This window comes from Rhinolophus sinicus, linkage group LG02 (assembly GCF_036562045.2).
Source record: "Rhinolophus sinicus isolate RSC01 linkage group LG02, ASM3656204v1, whole genome shotgun sequence".
Classification (NCBI taxonomy): Eukaryota; Metazoa; Chordata; class Mammalia; order Chiroptera; family Rhinolophidae; genus Rhinolophus; species Rhinolophus sinicus.
The window spans coordinates 183,933,615-183,954,670 of NC_133752.1; the positions used below are offsets into that span (position 1 = coordinate 183,933,615).

Below are 21,056 nucleotides of genomic sequence, written 5' to 3' on the forward strand. Positions count from 1 at the left end.
CTTCTGGTTATCAGATCGCCCAGACCAGTGGAAGGGAGACTTTGCAAGGTGGAGTGAGCAAAAGGATGGACCTCTAGGGTGTCCTGTAAGCCAGGAGACTATGGGGGCATAAGCACTGTTTGGCTCACTCACACATCTAAGACACAGATCTCTCGGGGATGGCCAGATCCCACCCCGGCTGCCTTACCTTCTGAGCCTTGGGCATGTCGGTGTGGCGCTGGGCACGGACGGAGCGGGCTGACTTGGCAGGCTTTAGGGGTGCACAGTACATCTCCAGCCTTCTCAGATCACAGCTCCGGAAGCAGCATTCGTCCACAATGCCTGTCTGAGGTGCCCTCCGACTGCTGGAGCCGTACCCCGTGGGCTTGTCTGTACAAATCAAATGCAGAGTGGCCTGGTGTTAGAGTAGAATATACTATCTTAACAGCTCTACCGGGCCTCTGAAGACTCTCCTCTCCCCACACCTAGTCAGCCCACACGTTTGTAAGTCAACCTCTTTTGGAAGCGTCTCCAACCATTCCTGCCCTCATAGATCCTTCAGGATTCCAGCATGTCTCCTGGAGTCTGTATCACACTCAGGAGCCCTAACTCAGTCACGACACACTTGATTGGTGTTCATCCTCCTCAAGTTCTTGGCGACCTTTAGTCAGGGATCTTGTCTATGCCCCGTCCCAGCCTTTCATTATGTACTGGCTCAGTTGAGAGGCTACTAGTGGTATTAATTAAAATAAGGTCATGTATTCAGTTTCCTTAATCTTTTAAACAAGTCTGCGTAGTTTTTATATGCAGGACAGCTCAAATGTTTGCTCTTTGGTTTAATTGCTTCCACTGTAAAATCAGACTGAGTATCAATGAAGTTTTACATCTAGAAAGGGCTCCTTGCTTTACTGATGTGGAAACTGAGACTCAGAGTTGGAAATGACTCGCTCAAGGTCATTAAATTGTGCAGTAAGTGGTAGAGCCAGGGTTCAAACTCAGGTGTACTCTCTGCAAAGCCCAAGTGCCTCATAGAGCCCAGGAGACCTGTTGTACAACTCTGGGCAAGTCATTTAAGGTTCCTGGTTCTCAGTTTACCCATCTGTAAAGTGGGGTTAGTAATCTTTTCCTCGTACGGATTATTTCAGGAGTACATGAGCTACTGTATGAAAATTGTTTAGGGTATCACTGCACATAGAGAATGTCCTAACTAAATATTGGTTTCCTCTGAGCACTCCTTTCCAGAATCTTACATGATCCGTGAAGAAACAGTATGAGTATTAATTGCATCCAAAAGCTTGGAAGGTGGAACGGATGACAATACTAGAGTGATAGGGCTCTTTCTCCTATCACCCCACAGAGCCCAAAACCATCAATTCCATTTTCTTATAGAATAACGACTAGCCTGAGACAGAGTGAACTAAATGTCCATCTTTCACGTAATTTGGACTGCCCAGAGGGAACACCACAAGTCACATTTCTTTTGATATTTGCAAATCCATTAGACCTCTTTACTTGGCAAGTAGGTTTTAGTTTGGTTTTGTTTTGTTTTTATTTTTAACACACTTTTCCTGGCTCTAGTATTAAAAGAGAAGGCAAAACAAGCTTACATGGATCTTAAAAACTACCTGAATTCTTCGTAAGCTTTATGTCGTAGTAGAACTTCTGTTAAACCAAATCTTGCTTATACACCAATATATGAGACAGAAAAAAGTGAAACTGCTCAGGCTCAGGCAAGGGCAGGGGTACTGGGTCTTGGCTTTCTCTCATGTCCCTTACCACCCAGGGGAGGTGGGAGGCCTTGGTCTTCTCCACTGATGTCCAGGCTTCAGGGAAGAAAATTTGCAAACCATTGATCCAGAGCAATCCAATTAATCAATCTGACACATATTCGATCTCCATTCCTGACACAGAAGACAGTTTAATGTTTGCATAATAATGAAACCATTCTTTAGGATGAAGTTTGAAAGTCAAAATCCCCATCTATGTTTTGAACCCCCTGATTGGGGGAGATCAGACCCATGGTCATGGCCTGCTACCAAACTAGTTTGGTCGCATTGCTGCTCGAAGGACCAACCATTTGTGGTATTGTCTAAGAACCCAAATATTTTCCTGATGCTTGGCACAGGAGCCTGGGGATGCTTTCTCCCCACAAGGCAGGTTTATTTGTCATCGTTTGGGCAGCAGGGGGTAGTAACTCAGTGAGGGATCATTTGTGATCTCTCTTGATCTCTCTGGTGGGGGCGGCCCTGCTGATTGAAGGGTTTGGGGCAACTGGCCCCAACGAAGCCTCAGTAGTGTTTTCACTTGCCCTTGGAAGGTAACTAGTGCAGAAGACTCTGCTTCTGTTTGCCAGGCGGCATTGGGCAAGCAGAGACTCAGCTGGTCCCTTGTGCAATGTAAAGAATATTTTTTGTTGTTTTTGTTTTTATAATCTTTTCCTGTAACTGTAAATTAAGGGAAAGACACATATAGGCTTACATGGTTCTTTGTAATCTACGAAAGACTTCTGCATACTTTTTGCTAAGTGGATATTTCAAAAGGCTGAAGGGGTCAGCCGGTTGAGAGTAGTTTGTTGTACACTTTGGTTTATCTCTTGGGGTGGGGATGAAGGAGAAAGTGACTAGGTAACTGTCCCTGTTGTCTACCACAGGTGATGATGGCTCTTTATGGAAACTATACATTTCTTAATGGGACGTAATGGAGATGCGTTTGTTGCCTATGGAATAGTCATTTGACGTTTGGAGTGGGATGGTAGGAGTGGTTCTAGACTTGGCTAATTCAGAAACAATGGATTTCAAAATGTATGCTTTTGGGTGGAAGATGGAAAGGGGTAGACTTTGAGGTTCCAGGACTTATTTAGCATATCCATTTCAAATATTTCTAAAGTAATCTTCCTTCTAGACCCCATAGGTACTGGAGCTCTTTGTCTGCTACTGGGGGACGACACTGATTATCTTGGTTGGCAGAAAATGTTGTCTGTCTTGTGTATTCCTTTCTTGGTGATTTCCAACCACCATGAAACTCACCACAGGTTTAGATCCTCTTATGAGAGTGAAAGCAATCAGCACAACAGAAAATAATAGCACACACCAGGCATCAGGTTTGTCACCTCTCTTAAATGAGCTCAGAGTTTGACATGGCTCAGTGTATAAAATAGCTGTGCTTTTTTTAGTCTGTAGATCAATGGATTTGGGAACAGAGAAATTTAGGACTTTTCTGTAATGCTTTATAAAGAAAGTTTGCCTAATGTCCATCTATATATATTTTAAATGTTGTTGAAATTGTGTTATACAGACTTGGATTTTGCCATAATTGTAACTACCAGTTATCGATGGCCCCCACAATCCTAGAAAGATGTTTTTCTTTGTCTATTCATAACGTTTATAATGGAGTAATTATACTTCATTGAGAATATATGAATATAACAAGAGTTTACATATTGCTTTCTAAAATTTAATTAATCCTTTGAAGTGTTCTGGTTCTACATTAAGATAGTCAACAAAAAAATCACTTCTCAACAATCAGGAGGCCAGATTTGAGGGTCAAAGTTTTGTCTTTTATCTTCAAATGCCTCACATTACTTCGTTTTCCAGAAACAAAATAAAGACATTCGATGCTATGGGATAACATTAGAAACCTGATACAATGAGGTTTACTAGAAAGGCAGTAAAATAATTTGCTCCAGTATCAATTTTGAGAAAAATAGGGATTTTTTAATGACGTCTAAATTGCAGCTATTGTCATTCTGACTAATTTTTAAATGCAATAGAACAAATTGTTTCATCCTGCCTTTAAAACCTCCTCATTAGGCACTACGTAATTCTGCTCCAGTGGGCAGAATCAGAACTGATAGGTGAATGGTAAACAAATAGTGGCTTAATATAAGAAAATTTTTTCTCACAATTTGAACTCAAAAGTTTTAAAGATGGGACAGACTTCTTTTAAAAGTAATGAACTTCCCATTATGAAAGCAATTAAGTAAAGGTTGTATGGACACCTGTCAGAGATCCTAGGATCATATTCCTGTATTGAACACTGTGTATCAGTATTGCCGTCCTTTCTATTCCAAAGATTCTATAGCAAATGAAGAAAGACAGGGGAAAACCCATCTAGGCCAACTATTCAGTATGGTTGGAAGTCACTTACCTTGTCTTCGAGAAAGAGGTTCAGATATTTTCTAACTTAGAAGGGGAAAATTTGTTTTTTATTTATCATTTGAACATGCCAAGATGCTCAAAACATCTTTCCTTCCTCGATGCTACAACAAAAGACAGGTGACTAGGATAGTCCCTTCAACAACTAGGTTCAGTTCTAGAATTCTGTCATACCGGCGTTATGAAGTATCTATCAGTCCACTCAGTTGTTAGAGTGAACAGGAATGTATAAAACTTCACAGAATTTGCCTTACTGACAAAGTCTTGACATTGAAACTGTAGATATTTATATGTTTATTTTTGTCAGTCGTTTTCCTCCAGAGCATGCAGACCAAAGATGGCTTCGCAGACAAGCTGGCTTGCACCTAAGCGAGGCCTTGACTCCTCTGTGACTAGACATCGTGTGTAGTCACAGAGCACTGCTGTGTCTTGAACGTTGGCCAACAGACAGAATTCCAATGGTTAAACAGCTGGCTTCTATAATAATAGCACTTCCCTTTAAATAATGCATGGTCATTGGAGTAATTCAATAATCTTCAGGGCAAACTTGCTAGTTACAAGGCTTTTGGGCAGAATTGTGGCATCATCAAAACCACACCAATTAGCTGAGTCTCACATTTTGTCATGGTTGCAAGCTACTAGCTTCCCTCTATCTTTGAAGGAGAAGGTGTAATGCTGAGATTTAACTGGGCTCATCACTTCTACCGTGTTTCCCCGAAAATACAACCAGGTCTTATATTAAGTTTTGCTCCAAAAGATGCACTAGGGCTTATGTTCAGGGGATGTCCTCCTGAAAAATCATGCTAGGGCTTATTTTCCAATTAGGTCTTATTTTCGGAGAAACATGGTAGAGCAGAGAGCTCTGGTCATTCATCACTGGTAAAAAATGGTACTACCTTTACTGGTGCTACATAAGGCTGTGTTTTCTTATAGGTTTCAGGAAACGCACTTGGAACATGGTACTCAATTTTCATTTCCTTTGACGCTTTCTCTCTTGTTTATTGAGAATGCTCTACTTGTGTTTCAACTTTATCATTGGACAGAGGAGGCATTTATTTAAAGAATCAGTATTTAAATGATGAAAAATGTGCACGTTTTCTGAATAGGGAAGTATCCAGTTCTGAAGACATACACTTGTGACTCTTTGGGTTCTGAGGAATAAAACTATTCTCTAGAACTTGCTAACCGGAGGAAGTTCTAAAGTTGATCATATCTTGAAAGCAAGAAAAAAGAAGTAAGAATTCGAATTGGATTTCAAGGGCTCTCTCTAGAAAATTTATAATTCTGTGTCTGATGATAAACATAAATGACTTTATTAACTAATGAAAAATTAATTTGCATTTGACTTTGACTGAGATTGATTACACAATCAGACATTACAATTAAAGTCTATAGAACCCGGAAAGTTAGATTTCTTACACTAACTATTTATCAAAATCTCCAGACATGTCGACAATTTAGAATCACTCAGAATGGTTAGTTTCTTAGGGTAACATTACTCCATTGACCACCTTATCTAATAAAAATTCACTCAGTTGACAGTATTGCATAGGATACTAGTAGAAAAGTTGGGTAAAATGTGACTAACCTTAAAGTTGTCTCCTTTTTAGCATTTTAATGGCTATTTTCATTTGTGGAAAAGGGAGGATTACTTCTCAATCTTTTCTACACTTTTTATAGCTTTATATGGGAAACTAGACTCCTTTCATGAATTCCTAATATAAATAAAATTGTCATAAGACTATTATCCAGACCCAAAATGTAATACTACATTGAATGGTTGATATTTTCTGAATTAATAGGATTTGCACTTAACTAAAAGACTTTTGATAAGTCATTATTTTACCTTTTAAAAATTCTGTGGAAATCACACTTGAATTAAAACATTTTTGACATATATGTAGTCATGTGAATAGTAAAGATATGGAAAGAATCTTTCACTTAGAATAACATGGGTATATATACACATACATACTCAAATACATATTGGGAATTAAGTGACTTAGCATTAGTATCAAAGTTATTGTCTATGACTATTACTATACTATTACTATTGGTATCAAAGCTAAAGTGCTAATGGACTCCGTACATTTCTGCTTTTGTGCAGAAAGGTTTTTTTTTTTTCTTTTTTTTTTTTTTTTCTGAGTAAGATTGACCTTTGGCATCTGGAAAATTGAACACTGAGAAAATGTCCTCTTTCCTATGAACTGCATGTCGTAAACTTTTCTTGAAAACCTATCAAATCTAGGCATCGATTTCACTTTGGCCTGTGTTAATTTTTAATTCCCAGTGTTCGCTGGTCCCACTACTTCTCAATTGGACGAAGTCATCTTTTCTAGGAATCATGACCCTGTTTGACTTGCCACCACCCCCCACCACTCAGCAACTCTATCACAGCTGCTAAATCCTCACAACCCAAAAGACCAAAGTCTTCCCATTACCCAATCAAGTCAATGTTTGTGTACCCTTGGGTCTAAAAGAACGAAGCAGAGCTCTATGAGGCTGTCCCTTTCTTGAAACCCTCATTTCTTTTGGAAGCTCCAACCCAAGGGCAGGTGTGAAAATAGGGCTATTCTGTCTGCGTCCGTCTAAAAGGCCAGGGAGCTAAATCACAAGGCCTAGGGACAAGAGAACTAGAGATTCAGAGAAGAAACATTACCGTTTTAGGACTCTTTGGAGAAATGGGCCGACAGAGTGGGAAACAACGTGATGTATTACTTTAGCCTGATATAATGCCCTGGAGGATGAGCATCTTGCCAGGACAGCACAATTTACTAGCTGAGGTCTGTTTCCAGGGCTTGGAGGAGATAGATGTAGCCAACAAAATTATACTTTGGCAAGAGAAATGCTTGGCTGGACAGAAATGTTGTCTAAAGGGAATGGTTTGGTTTATCAAAGTCTGAGGTAAAAGATAATCGAATACCAAGAGGTCATTTTTATGTTTGAATTATTTCAGTTGGGCCTGCTATGTAAGTTAGTTACCACTTTCTAGTTATATAGCTGCAGTTACCTAGAACATATGATAGGGTTTGAGTATGATCTCACTGTGACATCTGTCATACCAATGAAGGAGACAATGTGTGGAATGGGTACAAACGCAGGTTTTGGAGTCAGACAGACCTGGATTCTGCCATTTATTCACTGTTCACCTTGGGCATGGCATCAAATCTTCTAAGACTTAGATCCTCTGATGTAAAATGAATGTAATAAGGATAGTTCCCAGTGGTATTGTAAAGATTATGAGAGAATGTAGGTAAAGTATTCTGCGCAATGTTTGGTACACAGTAAACTCTAAATAAATGCCTAATATTATAGTTAGTATTATTATGGAGTTGAATTGGCTAATATCGCTAGCTGTGCAGATAGCCTCTTCCTCTCTCTCTTAAAAATGCACACTTTCCAAAGTTTAGTTGAAAAAGATGGCCTTTCTACATAAAGGAGGACTGTTCTCCATTAAAACAAATGAATAACTGTTCTTTTGACAGGATATCCAAACTTTATGTTGAATAGACTGTCCTAAATTGTTTTAATCTAGAATAGACACTTTATGAGAATGGATTCTCCAATCAAGTCAAACAAAGCAATGTCACAAGGGCTCATCTTGACCTCTTGTTACCTTTGATTTCTCCCAAATAATCCACTGTCTAAAATAATTGGGTTTTCAGTGTTAGTAGCCATTTGCTTATTTCAAAACAATGCTTCAAGGCGCGGGATGTGCAAAATACGTGGTCAGAAGTGGTTTCCCGTCACTTTCAACCAGCATATGTATTTCTCTCCTTCCTCTCCACTTCATGCCTCACCTCTTTCTTTTCTCTTCATTTATATCTTCTAGTCTCCTGCTATTGGCAGATGTTGGCTTTCTTTATACTCACTGATGAACTTGAGGGCAAAAGCTCACGCTATGTGGAGTTCATGGTAGGCTAGGAATTAGAGTTTAGTATCCTCCCTGGAGTGACCGAGAACTAAGGCTTCCTCTCCTGCCAACCATGCTTTGGGAATAAGCAGCCACCAAGTATACAATGTCACCAAACCCACTTAATCACTACTCCATCTTGGACCCACGCCGGAGTGAAATGAAAAGAGACCACAAAGAGAAATAATAAGAAGGGATGTTGAGGAATTGCGTATATGGACCTTAGTTATCTCATTTTTTTGTCTTTGTTTTTGAGAAAGACTGTGACGGAAATTGTAAGATGAGTCCGGCTCCAACCTGGAGATTGTAGCTATGCCACGAGCATTATCTCCTATACTCACACTGTTACTGTGAGTTTACTCTTTCAGATGTGGGAAGAGAGGCCGTGTAGCAAACAGAAGGCACTCATGAATAGAGGGTAACGCCCCTCTTTCTGGTGCCACAGAAAGATGAATCAGCCAAAGGGGTATTAAAACACATTCTCCTTATTTTTAGTTTCACTCTAAAGTCTATTTCTCTTTTCTTTGCAACTTGGCACCTGCCCTGCGTTCTCAGGGGCCCAGCTCCCTGTCAGTCTCCTCACTCAGGCCTCTGTGTTTTGCTCAGGATACATCTGGAGATTTTCCCAGGGGTGGGTGTGACACGGTCAGGATGGCAGGTGAGGGGGTGACGGCTGCCAGGGCAGTCTGGCATGTCTGAAGGAAGAATGTGGGGAGGTAGAGGCCCTGTAGGAGAGGCATCCAGGTCTGTATCGGAAAGCAGCCTCCACAGCAGCAGAAACAGCCCTTGGCACTACCATGGAGCAGAAACAGTCCAAGTCAGTGACAGACTGAACACAGGGAGAGAAGGAGGAGGGAGGGAGAAGATGGTTAAGGTATCACATGATATAAATAAATGTATGGTGTGTATTTCAGTGCCAGTTGGGTTGTGAGTGATGTCTCTTTCATGCTGGTGTTGTCACCACTGTTGTTTCTGCATTGCAAAGTCCTGGGGAGTGTTTCTATGGCACCTAGCACAGTGCCATATGCAGAGAGGGAATAAAAAGAAGGCAATATGGTATACTGAAAACAACATTGGATTCTAGCCCCAGATTCTTTGTGTGAGCTCACAAGTCATCCAAACTCTCTGAGATTCGGTTTTTTCATGCAGACAACCAAAGTACTAGATAATGGCAAGCCCTCCTTTGAACAATGTGACCCTAAGGATTATCTGCATGGTTATGCTACCCACTTTTTAATCAATCATGTATATATGGCATATCGATGCTACTCCAAAATAACAGGGAAATATATAGCGAAAAGACGTTTGATGACAGAACCAGGAGTTGCCTCTTTGTCAGCTTTAATTTTAGATGCAAACAAGATTTATAGCTGAATTTAAAGAAAGCAGGGATCAGTGTTGAGTTTGAGGGAGGAAAATGTCCAGTATGGAGGTGGGTTTGAATAAGGGTTGGGGATAAGACTATCTATGGAGATTGCACAAGCCAGCTCAAAACAGAATATAGGCGTGAGTGAGAAGGAGAGTAAGAAAGATGAGAGTCATTTTCTGGAGCTATTGAAATGGTAGAAAGAATCAAATTACATTTTGAAAACTAGAGTCCTAAAGGCCTTGAAGAATAAGGACGAGGGATGGCCCTCACTTACATGGGCACTTGGAATAGAGAATTAGTGTTAGAACAGTCCTTCCAGAAATCCCTGGGAATTACTTTTTAGCACTTCACAAAGCTGCATCTTTAAAGACAAGGGAGGGACAAGCCCTAGGAGGACTGTGAATATTGTCGGCCAGGATCTTGAACGTCCCAGCACTCAATGTGGCCGGCATTTTATTTCACCAGCTTCCTTGGTGTCTGTCAGTGGTATATGAATCCTCTGTGCAATATTCAGTTCCTTCCAGGGGGACAGAGGCATAGTTTCTCTGGAAAATTCTAGCTACGACTATATGTTATCTCACCTCTGATAAGGTGAATGGGCTGCTAGGTAGGTCATCAGCTCTGCCATTGGCACTCAACTTCTTCCCAGAGGACAGAATTAGAAGATAACCATTATAAACATGGTTTTTCAAATGCTGCTCCCTTTTTCTTGATAAAACAAACTAATGTTAAGGTTATTAAAATGTTAAAATCTGTACAAGGCGTTCTCAAGCAAAATATCAAGCAGGTAGGCAGGCTGAGGCTGAATGGTTCATTTAGAGAGTGATTAATAGTTTTCCAGCAACTTTCAGTTAAAATCTGAACTCATCAGACCACCCTTTATTTCTTTCCTTTCTATAAAATTTTGCTGCTCTAATTGGTCTCCCCTTTCCCTTAATATTTGACGCTTAAATATAACCAAGAGGCTTTAATTGCTTTCCTCAAATAATTGTATTTTAGAATTTCACATATCTTTTGACATGAGAGCAAACTCAAAGTCAACTGAAGAAGTTTCTTAGTAATTTTCTGGCAATCACTAAGCCTGTTAGCCACCATTCCAACCCTCACCCCCACTAAGGAAAGCAAACAAACAAACACTATTATTTTTCTGAATTGAAGACGTGAACTATGAATAAGGAGAAAGAGAAGTGTGGTTAAGTTGTAGCCTATGTCCCAGCTAAATCCTATTCTCATCTTTATTTCATCTGGGACCAATAGCATGCCTACATCTCCAAACCTCATTAATGGCTGTTTAGCAAATATTATTATCAATCAAGAAAGTTCTCTGATTCTCTTATTTATTTTACTAAATTCAGCAAAGAAAAATATTTTCAGCTTGTGATATTGGCGGGAGGAATCAAACTCTTCTTTCTTTTTACTTTTTCTCACACACTCAAGCTTGCTGTGAATGAGCACATTGCTTTGGGACCCCACTCTGAGGTAATGGTCACTTGGCCTTCTAGCCAATCCCTCACTTCTGTGAATTTCCTTTCTGAGAACTAGAGACAGTTGCCCCAGCAGTCATTTTCAATCCATCACAAAACCTATCCATGGTTGCAGAATTAGGCTCATTAGGAGCAAACAATGCGAGGCCCTAATGTGTCACAGAACTGGGGCGGCTCCTTTTGCAGGGACTCGGGGCCAGGATAACCACCTGTGGGACATTTGATTTCCCTCAACACTTGCCTTCTGTCTGTTGTCTTTGGCTCAGTTCTGAGTTTGGGAAGGCTGTAGGGAGGCACTGTTTATGCTAATATTTAATCATAATTAGCTCTGCTCTAACTCTAGCAGGAAGTGAGGGCCCAAGACCAGGAGTTGAATGCTCGCTTCTGATGTCTAGGCTTTTAGCAGGGCAGCCTCCATTCTTTCTTCCCAGACTTCCAGGATGTACAGATGCTCCTCTGCTTAACGATGGGGTTATGTTCTGATAAACCCATCCTCAGTTGAAAATATCTTAAGTGGAAAGTTCATTTACTACTACAGTAAAGAGTATACGTTGTTCACCCTCGTGATCTCATGGCTGACTGGGAACTGGGCTCGCTGCTGTGGCCCAGCATCCCAAGAGGATCGGACCACATATCTCTAACCCCAGAAAAAGATCAAAATTCAAAATTCGAAGTACAGTTTCTACTGAATGCGTATCACTTTTATACCATCATAAAGTTGAAAAACTTTTAAGTAGAGCCGTAGTAAGTCAAGGACCAGTTTGTACCTGATTCCTTATAACCCCACACTAAGCCTCTCACACACATGAGAAAGGAGAACATCAAATCCATTGACTTATTGGGTATGTCTCCATAATCGCCATGAGGTCAATTAGATGCATATTGAAAACTTCATGTATGCACCTTTAGGAGATGAGAAGAAGTGACCCCTCAGGGTCTTGTAGAAGCTTCCATATAACAGGGCTGGGATGAAATAAGCTAAGCTTTTCGACTCTGCATAGTAGGGGTTCTGATAAGGCAATGTGGAGAGAGCTACACATGTGCTCATTTCTGACCCGTGAGTTCAAGTCATTGAGGATGACTTTTAAAGAAAAGAATGATAGGAAAAAGGGAAGCTGTTGCTTTAGAAACATTTTAATCTACTTCTGAGACTTGCTAATTTATTGATTTTTCTTCTCAAGCAACTTCTAGTCCTCTTCCTTTGCTTCTGTTTCAAGACACGACTATGGTAAAGGTCACTCGTGAAGTCATAGTCTTCCCGCATCTTCTCGCCAGACCAGTGCCCCCACGGTCCCCTGATATCTGCCCTCGCTAGGCATTTCCTGCAGTCGGACTATGAACCATCATAAATGCCTCGCATTCTTCGGAACATCTGTGCCTTCTTTTGCCACATCTTTTTTCCTGGTACTCAACAGGCCAAATATCACCCTGGACTTCTCTTCCAGGCTGTTGATGTCTTAATACTCTCCTCTCAAACCAAATTCCTCTCTTATCCTTGGCCGTGGCTCTTGGCGTCCCATCCTTCTCAACTCCCCCATCTGTGTTAGTCATCTGTGGCATCACCAACAGTGTCTCTTTCTCTTAGCCTTCTATCTGAAAGTATGCATTACTTCAAATGTCACCGTTACTACAGTAACAGGTCTTGCTACCTGGTTTGAGCCTAGTTAAGCGCCCGAACGTGTCTTAAACATAGCAATGCAGACACCTCCACACGGCAAGAACACTCGAGAAGACTCACACCTAGAGGATACTGATTAGCTAGTGAGAGAGAAGGAACTATAATAATAAGACCCAAGGATAGAATCAAATGGGATTGGAAACTTTTCCATTAAATGCAAGTTTCTCCTGAGATTGAAAGAGGGCTTTTTAATTCTTCTGTTCATTTGATATTTAAACTTATTTATTTGATATTTAGGACAATGGAGTGGGAGGGGGCTTTGCTATAATACACTACCAATAGCTTCCCTTTGTTGACTGCTTCCTATGAAGCTACTATAACAAATATTACTTTTCATGTCTTATTTATGTCCCACAGCAATTACACAGAGTAGCATTATTATTCTTATAGCCATTTTACATATTGGGAAACTGAAGTTTGGCAAGGTTAGTAACTTAACCCCCACTGGGTTTGATCACATGCAGTAGACAGACTTTTATCCTAGGCATTCCAGAGAGTGCCAGAAGGAAGCCATGCGTGGCTTTTCCCTTGGGAGAGAAGTGTGTGCAATCCTGCAGTAGAGGGCAAAGCTGGGTATTAGATGCTCACATCTCACCCAGTGCACTATGATTCTTGTCAGTTTCAGAAGGGGCAATCAGCTCTGTCATGCAGTCGGACTGTCTTGTTTCCAATATCCTTGAATTGCACAAAGTGATACCAACTTCAGCAGAAATTGAAATACAGAAATTTTACCCATATTCTTGGCATCCCAACAAACACATTACCTTCGTTTTGTTTTAGGTTGGTTTTTTTTCTAATTCTCATCCAGAGGCACACATCATTTTGACAGAGCTACAGTCACATTCTAAATTTAATAGACTGTTGTGTTTCTTTCACTTAACATTATATTGTAAGCATGTTCCATATTGTTACATAATCTTCATAATTGTAATTTTAAAGCTGTAGAATATTTTGTTGAGTAGATCTGCCATCATTTCTTTCTTTTTTAAAAAAAATTAAATTTATTGGGGTGACAATGGTTTATAAAATTACATAGGTTTCAAGTGTACAATTCTGTAATACATTATCTATATCTCACATTGGGTGTTCACCACCCAGAGTCAGTTCTCCTTCCATCACCATTTCTTTAACCATTTTCCCATTACGAAACATTCAGGCTATTATTTCCAGTTTTATCATGATTTTCACTAATTTGGCCATGTCATTGTGCACATAACTTTCTACCCCTTTGAGATCATTTATAAGAATAAATTCCCAGGAATGGAATTACTGGGTCAAAGGATAGTATCAGACAATCCCATTTTGATGAAAGCTCACAATTTTGCATAAGGACCAGAAGGGAAGACTAAAAGACCAAAAGCAGAGAATTACATCCAGATTTTCTTCCAGGATAAGAAAAGAGACAGCCAAAAAGGAGCACAAACAGGAATCTTACCTGCATCCCATGAATGAGAATAAAAGAACCAATTTTTGTTTTCAATTACTAGTGCAGTTTCCTTTGAAGGAAACATGGGGTGTAACCAGGACTTGGGCTTGGCATCCAAAGGTTTGCTTAGTAGAAGAAAAAGCAAGGAAAATGAAATTGATGACAAGAGATGCTAGTTCTCAACTTTCAAAGTCACAAAGTACCTGTGAATTTTCTTCTCTAGGGTGGGGACAGGGGGAACTGAAGGAGCCAAGACAGCACCACACTCCACTGTATGGAGAGGGGGGATTTGTGTTCTGAGTAACAAATGCTCTGCACCCATGCTCTTTCTGAACCCAGGTCCTCTATGGATAACTGGGCTCCTGCCCAATCTGCTATCCATCTCCCTTCTTACGGAAAATAATATCCCTGACAGTCTGCCTCCCCATCCATCCCCAAATTTGACCAACGACATCTTTCCTCCTTCTGCCGAATTATTGCTCTCCGGTTTGTAGTCACGCATTCACACATGTTTATTGAGCACCTACTATGTTTAGACACTGCTCTCAGTACTGTGGGTCTGATGTGAACAGAACAGACAGAAATGGGGTAACACGTCACCATGCCCTTTATAACTCTGATGACTGTGACAACCTTAAAGGAAACTGTAGAGCAGGGATGCTGATCAACAGCAACAGTTCAATGACAACTGCCCAGAACAATTGAAATCTGAGTCCAACAAGAGAATTTGCCTTTAGGCCCCGTCAAAATTCTTGTCTGAGGACTTCATGCCCACTGACCTCGCTGAAGGTGTAAAATGATTCCTTCGTGCGTCATGAACTATTTCTTAACTGTTAGTCTTTATTTCCTGTTTTATGAGGACTGGCCCAATTCCCCGACTTGATTTGAAGCATCTTAAGGGTAGAAACTGTGTCTCTTATTTTTATATCTAGAAGCACAGTGCTGGGCACTTATCAGGCACTTCATAAATGCTCACTGATTAGTGGATTACAAAGTCCACAAATGGGAAGAAATTTTTTTACACCAGAAAGAAAACACCCAACATCAGGGCCTGTCTCTGTGTCTCCATTTCCTTTCTTGTTAACGGGGCGTGAGAATAGTATTTACCTCTACCAGGTCGTGGTGAGTTAAGGCACATAAAGAGCTGGGAACAGCAAGGGGCACAGAGCAAGAGCTCATGTAACATCACCTTCAATCCCCATCCTGAGCATCACCATTAATGAATTAATTCTGAGGCTGTGTGGCAAAGTGGTTAGAGTGCAAGCTCCGGAGCCACTGTGCCTGAATTCAGATGCTGACTCCATCCTTTCTAATTATGCAGCTGTGGGTAAGTTACTTAACCTCTCAGTTTTCATCTAAAAAGGGGAATGCCAACAGGACCCATCTCACGGGGTCCTTGGGACGAATGTATGAGTAAACACTGACCCAATGTTAGTTACAATTACTCAGCAAAGAGTGAATGGCCATTATGTGCCTGAACTTGGGGTTCAGAATACAGATGAGGACAAAGGAGACGCAGTCCTTTGGTTCCTCCTTACCTCCCCCACCAGGAGCCTGCCGGTCATGTGTATTGGCATTGTCATTCCAAATAGCTAACTCCAGAAATAACACAGGCAATGCCTGGCAGTGGCACAAATCACTTTCATACACATTCTGTCCTACAGCCATTTCAACAGCCCCACAAGGCAGAATGAATTATTCCCATTTCATAGATGAGAAAACTGAGAGTTTAAGTGACTTTTGAATCTGGAAGTTCCTTTGATTTCAAATGGTAAAACTCCACTCTAACCCCCATGAAAGGGTGAATTGCAGGTTCATAAATCTTTGGGGGTTCCTGAAGCACCGTGGTGTGGTGGTTACACAGTGCTACTTATCAGGGATTCTCAAACTTGAGCCTGCATCAGTATCACCTAAAGGGCTTGTGAAAATATCGCTGAGCCCTACCCTCAGAGCTTCTGTGTAAATAGGTCTGAGGTGGGGCCTGGGAATCTGCATTTCCAACAAGTTCTCAGATGATGTCAATATCTCCGTGTGATATAGATTTCCAGCATGTGTATATATGATTAAGTAGCAGAGCACTGGCAAGGAAGAAAGGGCCAGTGAGGACTGGCATCCTGGGAAAGACCTCTTACACTTTAAACACTCCAGAAAGTTTTCGTATCTCTTTTGATAATTGCCTAATAAAGGTATCCGTAAGTTAGTCTAGTAGTAGAACCAATTTTATTGCAAGAAGGAAAACAAATCATAACCCTCCGAAGTAAGAAACTAAACTAACACAAAAAAACACACATATTGACCTTTTCCCTTCCCTGCGTTTTTTATTTGCACTGTCTGTCATTTTGGCTTCCAGCTAGCACCTGAAGACAGCAAGCCAGGTCACAGGGAAGGACATGAGAGCCTTAACAAATTCCCTGGCCAAGTGGAAAGCTAGAAACACAGGGACATCCTATGATATTGAAAGCTGCCTTTACTAAGTACCCGGTTCAATTTATTTTTAGGCTTTCAAAATTGTCAGGTGGGTATTTGAGCCAGTCTGCACAATTGTAACACTTAGTTCAGAAGACAGACTTCTCAAGGATCCAAATCTACCTTTTCTGTGCCGTCACCTTTTATAACCTCCCAGGGCGATGAACAGAAGCCGGACAGGTGGAGTGGGTTTTTGGCACACCTTCAGGACCACATCATCAAAATGATCCTCTCACGGATCATTCAAAACTCATGGCGAAGGAGAGCAAAAGGGAAATACACCACTGATGGTGCCCTACAGAATCAAGGTGGTTACGTAAACCGAAGGACATTCAATTTTGCAAAAAGCAAAATCATAGTTTGTTATTTGTCACTCAGGCTACACATAAGCACCAGCATTTCTCAAGCAAGTGTCAGGATCAATCCTGCTGAGGAAACAGGGTTAATTAGTCCAACTGCTTCCACACAGAAGTGGCAGGAAGAGGGCAAATGCTGCTCTATTTCTTTTCCAAACCCTTCTCGTGAGACTCTGTGTGAGGCTCCCATAGCTTTAAATCAAATGGTGCCCCGCAGGCAGGAAATCCATATTGGGAGCTCGGGGAGGAAAGCAGGGGCCACTGCTGGCTTGGCAATTATAACTTTTCTCCAAGTCCCTGTTTCCATTTCCCTTTAAAGAAGTTGAGTTTTTAATGATTCTCTTTCTAGTCACTTCCTTCCAGTGGCCTCGCTAGGTCATTTCAGCGCACGTTTTCTTCACAGATCTATTTCTGGAAAAGATCGGAGGGAAAACGACCTCATTTGTTAATTGGGAAGCCGAGTGGGTATCCCCAGGATTGGCTGGTACTTCTGTGTTGAGGGTCTCCCCATCCTCCCTGGCTTTTCCCAAGCAGTGGCCATCACAGGATCCTCTGAGGAGGTGGCAACAGGCACAGGGACACTTATCAGTACCTTTTGTGTACTGAGCATTCTATCAAGGCTGCAGGAAGCACGGGTGGAGGTAGAACACTTGGTCTGGTCCCAAGAAAGTCATAGGCTAATCAAAAACATGGACCAAGAGGTCAGTATGATCTGAGAACAGAAACTCATTAGAACTCTAGCCGCAAAGGTCCTTAGAAATCCTCTAGTCCATGGATGAGTTTTGGTAGGAGGCCTGTAAACCCTCTGCCTGATGTGTAATTAAGTATGTTTGTGAATTTTCCTAGGAAGAGGAAATTCAGACACTCAAAAGATTCTCAAAAGACTCCATGATCTTAGGAAACTAGACAAGTACAGGTCCAGGCTCACAGAGAAAATAGTCTTGTTTCTGTTGTACCTTTCAGAAGAACCCAGGGCTGGCCTGCACTTTGGCTGCCGTGATTGCAATCCTATCCTAAATGCCAAGTCCAATGTCAGAAGACATCAAAAGACCCCAGGTATCTCCCCAGCCCAGCATTCACCTAAGAGTGTTCTTCAAGAGGTTCCATGAGAAAGCTTAGGAAACAGCTGCAAGCATTATCCCAGTTTTGGAAGTTCACCAGCTTATTTAAGGTTGTGAGAAGTTCTGCTGTAAAGACATCTATTTGATGGCACTGAAGTCCACTGTTCCCCCACTTAATGGCTGGCTGGAGCCCCGTTTTCCAGGAATGTCTATTAACTTCCTGAGGAACTAAAGCACCTATATCCTGAAATTCCTTCTGCTTATCACTTCTTTTGATTAAGAAGTGATAAAAAGTCCTTTGGAAATGTAAATAATGAACTAAGGAATAGCACATTATCAGCCTTTAACATCCCAGCAAAAGCTAGTTCTAGGTCTCGAGAAGTGACCTTGAGGAAAGTTGGTTTGCTGAAGGGGATTGGTTCAGGATAGGGAACCTCCTAAGCTACAAGGTCTTTTAGAGCCCACTCTTTGGGGAGGTCTTGCCTGTCTTCCCCATCTAAGACAGCCACCCTGCGGTCTATCATTCCATTGTTTCTTCCAAAACATTTATCAAGATGTGACATGATAGTGTTTATTTGTTGGTTGACTTCTACTTTGTCTCCCTCCTCTTCCACCCCCTTTGGAATGTGGGCTCCCAGAAAGCAAAAGCCTTATATGTCCTGTTCATTGCTATCACGCCAACACCCACCACAGGTCTGCAGGGAGCAAGTGCTTAACGAATACAATGTGTAGACATTGTGTGGATGTGTTACTGAATGGACAGAAACTGATTTGTTCCTAGGCCCAGTGCCTGTATCATTAGAAAAGATGTTTGTTGAATAAATGAATGGTGGTGAGGGGTGGTCTGTATTGCTTTTCATGTTCAAACCATGCTTGTGGGTAATGGGGGAAAGAGTGATACTCGGGCCCTTCTAGGATGGATGTAAATTGAGATTCCTTCCTCAATAACTGAAGTAATAGACTAGAATGTTTTCAGATTGCACTAAGGCTGGAAAATATTTTCCATTAGTAGGTAGGATTAGAATTTTAAATGACCTCTAACAATTCAGAAAGGGGGGGAGGTCATTAAAAACAGGAAGATGTTTAAAATAGACAAAATGGGCTCCAACTGGCAGAGACAAATACTATATAGCAAAATAGCTGTGGACCCTGAGTGAGCATGAAAATACTACAACAAAATTGTAATATGAGGCGGGCAAATGTCGAGAATTATGAAATGAAAGCCTAGAGTAATCCTTCCACAAAACTTGGCATTACTGAGGTTTTAATTAGAGTGGGAACTCAGATTTCATCCTCCTATTTTAAGACTCATTTGGAGAAACTGGAAAGGATCCAGATAGGAGTAAAAAAAAAAAAAATGATTAACTGGATGGAAAAATCGAGTTAAGATTTAGCCCAAAAAAGAAAAGGCTAGGAGGTGACTTAATCACCACTGCCAGGTATAAGAAGGGTTATTATTACACAGAGTATTCTACCTCATCTCCAGGACTAACAGTGTAAACAGATTTGCGTTACATTGAAAGTGTTTCCACTAAAACATTGGGAAGAATTTCTTGATTGTAAGGGGGAAACATGCAGACCCCAGGGCACTGTGGGAAGCTGCCCTGGAGATCTTTAAATGTAGGATGACAACCATCTGCCTTGGAAGGCTTACGTAGAGGCAGGGGACTGGACCTAAGGACCTCTTGGCTTTCCTTCCATCTTTGATTCTGTGTTCAGAATCACAGCCACTAAGCACCCGTATTCGACAGTAATCCTCCATTCCCGTCAATAAGACAGACCCCACACTGTCAAACTCCGAGTGGTGTCCCCTGGGAGCAGCTCGATTGTTCTCTTCTGAATGGGAAGGAAACTGATAGTGTTGCTTCAGCTGCTTCGCTTCTCCAGCCCCCACAGAAAGAGGCCAGCTCTTGTCCTTATGGGCCTCCCCAAATGCTGGGATGGGCCTGCTCCCCATCTTGTGTGGGATTGGAAGACGTGGATCCAGTTGGAGATAGTTGACACCGCCAAGAGTCAAGGAGCCTCTCAGCTACAAGGCGCTTCAGCACTAGTAATTCAGACCAATCCCCTAGCTGCTAAATGAGGAAACTGAGATCTTGAAGGATTAGTGACTCTTTCCAGGTCATGCAGCCAGTTCTTTCTGCCTGGGACTAAAATCCAGGCTTTCTGGCTCCATATTCCACACTATCTCCTTGTTACCTATGTTTGTACTTCAGTTGCAAGGAACATTTTGAATGTAGGTAGAATGTCTAAAAATAAATCTTCAGTAGCTGAACTGCTGGTAAAAAAAAACGAGCAAGGAAGAGCAGAAATTCTACTAATAGGTTATTCAGCTTGAGTGAGCAAGGATGGCTCACTCATACTTTATAGCAGATCAATTTCCCTATATGTGAGACGTTTGGACCAGGAACATTTTCAGACTTATTCCAGCTACAATATGTTTTGGTTTTGTGATTCTAAACTTTAGTTACAAAAATAATAATGAATAGAAACTCAGTTGTTGGGCTAAAGAAATGAGGTTTTGTGGAGCCCATTTGTGATGTCATTGGATGATGCTCCATCCTGGTAAGACTCCAAAATGGCAATTCTCTTTCTTTGTATTTTAAAAAATAACTTAAAATTTTAATATTGATACGCATCAGCTATCACCAGTACAGGGAAACTTCCAAACTTATTTCTCTGGGCTGCCCCCTGTCTGAGCTTTGGACTGGCATCATGAATTAGCCATGAGAATTGTCTTTTGAACACCCTATTATGGTTTGGTATCTCTAACATCAAAGTCAATGTCTTTGCCATTAATTACAGTCAACTAAAGCCAAATTCTCCTCTGGACTTGCCCATGTCTGCACCGTCACCCTCTTGTGTATCCAAACTCAAAATCTTACAATCATCATTAACTACTCTCTACTCTTTTTCCCCCTTTATCCAGGCAGGCAGCATATTGTATCAAGTCTTCCTTTATCTCAGCTCTTGGGTCCCCCTATTCTCACCCATTCCAACTGCTCTTGCAAAATTCCAGGCTCTCATGACTCTCTTGCCTCCAGCTTTTTCCTACCTTTGATCCGTCTTTTAGAAGAGCTACAGGAAAGAGGGCAGGTGATAGGAGATGGCAGTTTCAGGCATTAAGAGTGACAAACTGGGAGTGGGAAATAGTTGGGAAGCAGACTGTG

At 41.3% G+C, this 21,056-nt stretch overlaps 1 protein-coding gene across 6 annotated transcripts in view; it reads right to left on the bottom strand.

The window, feature by feature from the left end:
* IGF1 (insulin like growth factor 1) overlaps positions 1–21,056 on the bottom strand; it is a 76,236-nt gene that overhangs the window by 21,859 nt on the left and 33,321 nt on the right. For all 6 annotated transcript variants that reach the window (XM_074326223.1, XM_019732185.2, XM_019732186.2 and 3 more), the window contains exon 3: positions 188–369. In XM_074326223.1, the coding sequence (XP_074182324.1) occupies positions 188–369 (182 nt within the window). The remainder of the gene's footprint in view (positions 1–187; positions 370–21,056) is intronic.